General features: G+C 38.0%; 1 protein-coding gene across 3 annotated transcripts; it reads right to left on the bottom strand.

Moving 5' to 3' along the window:
* Positions 1–3,623: 3,623 nt before the first annotated feature.
* On the bottom strand, positions 3,624–8,244 carry babam1 (BRISC and BRCA1 A complex member 1). 3 transcript variants are annotated; one of them, XM_052101724.1, is made up of 9 exons: positions 8,126–8,244; positions 7,308–7,712; positions 6,803–6,861; positions 6,598–6,718; positions 6,428–6,506; positions 6,280–6,304; positions 6,046–6,175; positions 4,588–4,674; positions 3,624–4,506 (listed from the first exon to the last, which is right to left on the bottom strand). In XM_052101724.1, the coding sequence occupies exons 2-9, from the start codon at positions 7,704–7,706 to the stop codon at positions 4,306–4,308; spliced, it is 1,101 nt and encodes a 366-aa protein (XP_051957684.1). In that variant the 5' UTR covers positions 7,707–7,712; positions 8,126–8,244; the 3' UTR covers positions 3,624–4,305. The 3 variants fall into 3 exon arrangements, 1 of the variants encoding a protein (XP_051957684.1); XR_007968416.1 differs by having other exon boundaries at positions 4,445–4,506; positions 4,588–5,943; XR_007968415.1 differs by having other exon boundaries at positions 4,445–4,506; positions 4,588–5,967.
* Between the last annotated feature and the right edge of the window lie 257 nt (positions 8,245–8,501).

Genomic DNA, 8,501 nt, shown 5'->3' on the forward strand with positions numbered 1-8,501 from the left:
CATATCTCTGCACCAGAAAACGCTACAGACTTCCGGGTTGACTTATTTCACTCAGGATGGAAAGGAGCCATGTATTGTATTACCTTGGTAACTGCATAGCAACCACATGGGCTTACCCTAGCAACCGAGTAACAAATCGCATATTTCTGCACTAGAAAATCGTACAGACTTCTGGGTTGATTTATTTATGACCATAATTTTTGCTCTTTTCAAGCATGCTATTTGACGAGTTTTGCCATGGCAAGCACCACTCACATTTTCTTCAGGAAATGTGCCTATCTAGTTCTTCTTCTTATTCTTCTTGCAGTGAAAATTTCGGTATCTAACTCCTCCTAGAGCTTTTAAGCTACAGGCACCAAACTCGGCACAGACCTTCAGACTAATCCCGAATAGTGTGCTATATCTTTTCTAACTGATCGGACTTACGGTTTTCCCACAGCGGATGATCAAAAACTGGAAAAATTCCATTGACTTAACATTGCGGAATGTTAAGAAATTTAAATCTCAACTGACATTTTCACACACACAGACAAAAAGGGCCTGTCAGCCCTGCATCTCTCCCTCTCTCTCTCCCTCAGAGGATTTATTTTATCAAGCAGCCAAAAAGTAATGACCTAAAATCTTCATAGCCACACGCTAAAACATGCTAAAAACGTGCTAGCTTCGTGCTAACACATGCTAGCATTGACTAGCGAAGTGCTAAAACAAGCTAAAAATGTGCTAACATCATGCTAAAATCACCTAGCGAAGTGCTGAAACATAGCATCGCCTAGCGAAGTGCTAAAAAATGCTAAAAACGTGCTAGCATCATGATAACACATGCTAGCATTACCTAGCGAAGTGCTAAAACATGCTAAAAACGTGCTAGCATCATGCTAACACATGCTAGCATCGCCTAGCGAAGTGCTAAAACATGCTAAAAACGTGCTAGCATCATGCTAACACATTTTAGAATCGCCTAGTGAAGTGCTAAAAAATACTAAAACTTGCTAGCATCATGCTAACACATGCTAGCATCGCCTAGCGAAGTGCTAAAAATGCTAAAAACGTGCTAGCATCATGCTAACACATGCTAGCATCGCCTAGCAAGTCGCTAAAACATGCTAAAAGCGTCTTAGCATCATGCTAACAAATGCTTAGCATCGCCTAGCAAAGTGTTAAAAATGCTAAAAGCGTCTTAGCATCATGCTAACACATGCTTAGCATCGCCTAGCGAAGTCGCTAAAAATGCTAAAAGCGTCATAGCATCATGCTAACACATGCTTAGCATCGCCTAGCGAAGTGTTAAAAGATGCTAAAAGCGTCTTAACATCATGTTAACACATGCTTAGCATCGCCTAGCGAAGTCGCTAAAACATGCTAAAAGCATGCTAGCATCATGCTAACACATGCTAGCATCGCCTAGCGAAGTGCTAAAAATGCTTAAAACGCGTCTATAGCATCATGATAACACATGTTAGCATCGCCTAGCGAAGTCGCTAAAACATGCTAAAAACGTCTTAGCATCATGCTAACACATGCTTAGCATCGCCTAGCGAAGTGCTTAAAACATGCTAAAAACTTGCTAGCATCATGCTTAACACATGCTTAGCATCGCCTAGCGAAGTGCTAAAAATGCTAAAAGCGTGCTAGCATCATGCTAACACATGCTTAGCATCGCCTAGCGAGTGCTTAAAACATGCTAAAAATGTGCTAGCATCATGCTAACACATGCTAGCATAGCCTAGCGAAGTGCTAAAACATGCTAAAAACGTGCTAGCATCATCTAACACATGCTAGCATCGCCTAGCGGAGTGTTAAAACATGCTAAAAATGTGCTAGCATCATGCTAACACATGCTAGCTTCGCCTAGCAAAGTGCTAAAACATGCTAAAAACGTGTCTATCTATCTATGTATCTATCTGAGTGTCTATCTCTCTATCTATCTACCTATCTATCTATCTATCTAGCAACTAAGTTAAACTTTAAACTACTCTAAACTACAAACTACTTTAAACTTTAAACTAGTTTAAACTACAAACTAATTTAAACTTTAAACTACTTTAAACTATAAACTACTTTAAACTATAAACTACTTTAAACTAATTTAAACTTCAAACTACTTCTTCAAACTTTCTGGTCCAAACTTTCACAAGCCAACTTAAAGTTTGTCTCGACGAACTTTTTTTCTAGTTTCAGTAATATTTTTCAGGGAGTAGGAACATTTTTTGTGTACCTTTCCATGAAAAAAAATAACTTACAGCACCTTTAAGTACTTATTCACTGACAAATGGCTTCATCTGACTGAAATTATAGGACATGAATCAAATAGACTATGATTATGGGTCACCATTTTTGGAGTTATGCAGCCCCTGATACCCATTCTCTTTCATTTTATGGAAAAGAGCATCCCAAGCAATTCTGCTAAAGTCACATGAGTGTGGTACAACATGAGGGTGAGTAAATGATGACAGAATTTAAATGTTTTAAATTAACAATAGCATTAAAGGAAAAAAGTAATTTAGTAAATTATGGTTCTGTAGTAATGCTAATCGTATGTACATTTAATGTATTCATTTATTGGCAAAATCTAAAGACTTTTTCGGAGAATTTGAACCGTGTTTACGGGTTTCATCCATCTTTGTTTACAGCTTGGAACAAAACACTTCTCAGAATTAAGAAGGGTACAAAGTGAAATGAGGTTAATGATTATTAAAACAATAAAGGAGACCAAACACAGCAAACGTGACCTAAACGCACTCTTCCGACTATTATTTGTGAACTTTAGTGCTGCTAAACAGCCGGAAAAAGTATCAAAGGTTAGAAGAGTTCGTGTGTCGGATATTTACATTCTAAAAATTTTTAACGAGCATTCACATTATGGAAAGAATAAAATAAAAATAAAAAGTCACAAAAAAAGTTTTTAAATAATAAAAAGTCACAAACAGTTAATTCAGTTAATAAGCATAAAAGGTAAGTTAATAAAATGAAAGAGATGTGTTTTTGGGAGTAGCGACTTAATTTTTCCTGCTGTACTCTTGCGACCCCTTGTGGAGGTCAATACATAATAGTCCCTTGAAAAAATACACACTGTCCAAAACATTCAGCGAAGATTCTTTTTGAATGTGTATATTTAAAATATTGAAACATCTAATTTTTAGTGGATATTCGACTGAATAGCCTTTACAGCTGGCCTATTTTTAAGTAAACATGAAACCAAATTGAACCTAGCTATTTACTTTCTAAATATACCGTATCTCTTATATTGCATGTGTTATGTGCGTTATTATTCTAATGAAAACATGTTTGTTTTACTAAGCTTTCATTAAAATATAAAACTGCCTCTTGGAGTTGCACTGAAATGCAGCATCACAGATGGCATTGTACCTGTAGAAATTCACTACTCACCTTCAGGATTCATTAAATCCATGAATGAAATTGGCCAATAATATGGCGGTTACTGAGAAGCAGACTAGTATTTGGCTGGTCATGTGATCTTAACATGGCTGCCACCATGAGGGGACCCTCTCCATGTAGAATAAAACAGCTTTTATAAGGAAACTGAGTTTTTATCTCATAAGAGTGCTCATAGTTTTGTACATACATTTAAAAATGACAATTCAGGCTTAAAGAGTAAAACGTTTTTAATGAGGAAAAAAATGACCACGTGCATCTGTAATGCCATATGCATTTAAAGACAATAGTGGCCTCCAGTCATGCTGGTTAATCTCTACAAACAGCACAATGTTTTTGTATTTAAGACACTTCTCATGCCCATGTAGAATGAGTCGCAGAATAAATCACAAAGGGCATTTACATTTATTTAATTATATAATATATTTTATATTTATATGAGATGCTATTGATCGATATAAACCATCACCAAACCATTAGCACGTCAAGTTAAAGATCCAATCAGTATAGCTCTAGTGACCATTCGCATGAGCTCATCTTTAAAAAAGAGGAGTTATGATGTATGACTTCCCTTCAGACAATCTATACCTATCTATAAACTGACACATACAGAAACCAAGTTTTCAGAAATCAGACATTTTTAAAGATGACATTCACAAAACTAACCCTCGTTAGCTTTCTTGTGCTAAGAGCAACAGAACTTGATCAAACCAGCAGTAGTTAACAGTATGACTGCTTTCCCAAATAACTTCAAAAGTAATAAACAAGACATTGCCAGCACGGAAATGGTGCACAAAGACACATATATGCAGTAAGTCATAGGGCACTCCTTCAGTTCCTCAGTCTCTGATTGTTACTCAAGGAGATTTGAGTAATATTTAAGCGGTCCATTGAGTGAAATCATCAGTGGCATTACACTGTGGCCTCAGTCTCTTGCGGGTCATCATCCTCCAGCAAGCTGTAAGAGGCATGGCTCTGGAAGGGTCTCTGCAGCGGGTGGCAGAGCAGTTTGGCCATGCAGTTGTGCAGCTCAATAGCAGGACCACACAGTGACACCTCAAAACGATAGCACATCCCCTTAGAGTCCAACTCACTGAAGGAGGCATACACGTCCTAAAAATACAGACACAAAGTTTTTAGTAGATTAAATAAAAATACTAATAAATAATCAGGGAATAATGGGAAATTCAAAACCTTCCAGCTAGTGTCCTCTGTCTGCTCTTCAGTTCCATTATGAAGATAAACAACATCAAAGAAAAAATAGGGAGACTGCAGCATTTTCTGGAGAGGAAGAGAACAACATGAAGAAAATGCTATTTTTCACAAAGTTTCTCAAAATAGATTAATAGTATATGTATGTCTATCCATCCATCTATCAATCAATCAATACATCTCTCTCTGGCCACATCCACACTGATATGCTTTTGTTTAAAACACATTGATTTAGCTACATTTACACCTCTCAGACACTAGAACATACAGTTAGTTGTATAACAACACAGTCTTTAATAACAGATTCTGTTTAACAGCCTCTCAGACCATGTCCCATTCCCACTCTAAGTCTGTATAACTGTGTACACTACAGGACTCCAGCTCGTCTCCCTTGATGTTTTTAGTCGCCTACTGGTCTGTGACGAGAAGTCCCAGATCTCCTAATGAATGGTCGGTTATTGTGTGCACTCCTGCAACATACAGAGACTAGACCCAGGTGCTCCTACAGATTTCAAATCAGCTTGACACTGTCCCGACGAGCAAGAGACCAACAATGAGCCAATGAAATGCAGAGTGCAAGAGGAGAGAATTTTATTGAGAAGCTGGATAAAACATCAAAAAACAAAACATCATCTCCTTTCATTATCATAATTTTAAAATGCATTTTGGACAATCCATTTTAAATTGGACAATGCTAAAGGCAGCTGAAATAAGCATAAGATTGGAAATTTAAAAAAGTTATAGCATGAACATGCACAATAGGGACACAGATATGAGCATCATGTGCATTAGAATCTCAGTTACATGTACTGCAAAGAATTCAGCTCCAAAATTTCATGTTTTGAAAAATTAAGAGAAACTGTGCATCGGTTTTTAGTGCTTTCTTTCCCGTCTTTCACATTTTAGCTATTTATTATCATTCAGTAAAACAAAGACGTAATGATTGATGTATGTCCTCATGAAATCAGAGATGTGGTTAAAAGAGACGACCAGGTGTAATGGTGATGTCTCGCTTGTACATTTGTGATCGGATACCCAAAACTAATTGTGATGAGGTAGGAGGGCGTGGCCGGGCCATGATGATGCACGGGTGGGGCTGAATCAGCTGATCAGTGGGAAAGTGAGATAAAGGGGAGACGGAGGCGATAAATCAAGGGAGAGAGACGCACATGATCACGTTGCATGTGTCTGTTTTATGTTGAGTTTCTTCTAAACTTTATGTTTACTGTTCAGCAGGTTCCTACCTCCTCTTTGCCCGTACTTTATCTATTACATTAATGTTAATACCTTTGTACACATGGCCTCAGTCTGGGATGAATGGTCGTGTAGTTGATACTCCTGAAAGTGTGTACACCAGAATGACTGAAAACAAGCCTGTAAGTTGCAGGGTGCCGATTGCAAGTCGTGTATTGAACAATAGGCTGAGTCAAAGCAACTTACTTTGATGGCATCAGAGGGGTTGAACTGAAGCATGCCAGCATGCCGACTGAATATAAGGAGAGTTCGGACTACAAAGGGAGGCGGGATAGTTTGAATGTTCTCCATCTGTGGAAGTTCAATTTTCTGCAAACTACAGGAGGAGGAAATTATATGGATGAGATTACTGTATGTGTTAATCAAACAGAGAACACATGCATACAAATTAGGAGATGAGCAGTTAGAAAAGTTACTCACATTACATTGAGGAGATCCTCCAGATCTATTGTTAACAGTTAGGAAATTAACAGTGATCATTACAAATTCTTTGTTCCCAGTCCAAACGATAATGTATAATAAAAAAAGAAGAGATAAATATAATACTCTAAATAGACAGTGAGGATACTGAAGGACTCGCAGACGTTGGTCTCAAGGTCATACAGAAAGCTGCAAAGCTCTCGTGGATCAGAGGTGAATCCTGATAACTGTGAGAAAAAGATTCAGTGTAAATACAGATGAAATGCAAAGTGTAAGAGAGAAATAAAACAGCTCCATCCTGCTGTTTTGTCCACTCACCCACATGGCATCATCATTAATCACCACCAGAGCAAACTCATGCCTCTTGTCTATCTTGTGCTTGGTTCTCACAAACATCTCGATCATTTTCTGTGAAATATTTAACGCATTTGTCTTGGATCTGCAAATAGAAATGATTTACAACACATTAATACAAACATCAATTTGTCTACCATAGAAAGAAACTTGAAACATGCTAAATTACCCATTGAAGGACTCCAGTTTTTGTAGAGACATCTCTTCTGAAAGGTCTAAACATATGATCTGTTTAAATGAGATATTATAAGGTAAACTAGAATGACATTAAAATGTAAAATGAAACCAAAACCTCAAAATGTAGTATTCTTATAAAATTTGTATGAACTGTTTATATACATGACTCACTGTCATGCCACTCCAAAACCATATAATTTTACCCTTATGAGAGCTACAGTAGGGAACATATTCTGTTAATACCAACTTAAATGTCTCTCTGTTCCACCTCGTATGGCTTCAGACAACAAGAGGCATATGGACTAGTTTTTGGTGCTTTGGTCATTATATCTTTTCATTTTATGGAAAGGAGCTGGTTTGGAATGACAGGTTATAAATGATGGCATAATTATTTTTTTTTTTGATGAACTAACCCTTTTACAAGCATACATTCCCTTGTCTATGAGACCAAATCTCAGATGGATGTATTGTGCAGCTGTGTTTACTGACTAACATACCACTTTCTCTGGGCAGTTGACACGTGGTGCACGCAGGTGCAACTCTGCAGACGGGGGTATCTGGGTGGGCAGGGATGGCTGAGATGGTTTAGGTCTTTCCTTCGTTGTAGATGCCATTGCAGGCATGCTGATCGTGGCGTTTCCTGCCGCAGAGACGAGGGCAGGTGCAGTGGTCGTGATTGCGGTGGCAGAAGTCGGGGGGGTATCAGAGCTGGCTGCCTCTCCCTCCCCCTCCACACGACTGCCCACGGCCGGCTGCGGGGGGGACGGAAGGCTGTTATTGAGGCTGCCATTGCTGCTGCGCCGGTCTTCTGCGCCCTCTGGGTTTGACCGGGTTCTGGGCCTTAGATCCATCATCCGCTCCTCACCATCTGCCTGACTGGGCTCAGGGGTCTCCATGGCAACCTAACAACATCACACAACAGAATGTGACAAATCTTAAAAGCTCATACTACAAGCAAACAGTTTAACAAGAACATACAAACACAAAAAACCATGTATATGCATATAAGGAGCAGACTGTACATACATTTTCCATGCAATATTTGAGAACTCTGCAATATTCGACTGAATTACAGCAAAAATTCTTGCAGATTCAGCATGAGATATATCGATAAATATACAATAAGATAATGTTTTAGCATTCAAATACAAGCAAATAAACAAAGCTATCATTAAATCCTCTAAATCTGTTTAGAGCATTCGGGTATATAACTGAAAACATCAAGAATCGTGATTTCTCAGGAGTGCAGATTTAATACATATAAAATACCTCTTCAGACAAATAATACAGGTAAAATAGAAAAACAATAACTTACCAAACATTCAACAGATGCAAATATGAGTTTATTAGAAAATCTCGGATCTAATTCAATGATTCGACAATATTATTTTCCAGCACTTCCTCATTCGATTCTGCTTCTGTGACAATCAAAACCACGTGCTTATGAGGGTTTGTAATCATCAGCGCCTCTAGCGGACTGACTCTGCGACTCTACATTGGAAATTAAATGAACTGTTTCATAAACCCTTGTATTCTGTTCTAAAGGTTACAGTACGTGCTACGTGTTAGAGGTCAGTTTTGACCCCAACACACTAAGAGTGTAATTTGTACCAAAATCATGATTTTTTTTTTTTAAACAAATTGTATATAACTAACTTCAATTATTTAAAAACTTTAAAGTAGTGAAGTAT

The sequence above is a fragment of the Xyrauchen texanus genome, chromosome 32, assembly GCF_025860055.1.
Source record: "Xyrauchen texanus isolate HMW12.3.18 chromosome 32, RBS_HiC_50CHRs, whole genome shotgun sequence".
Lineage (NCBI taxonomy): Eukaryota > Metazoa > Chordata > Actinopteri > Cypriniformes > Catostomidae > Xyrauchen > Xyrauchen texanus.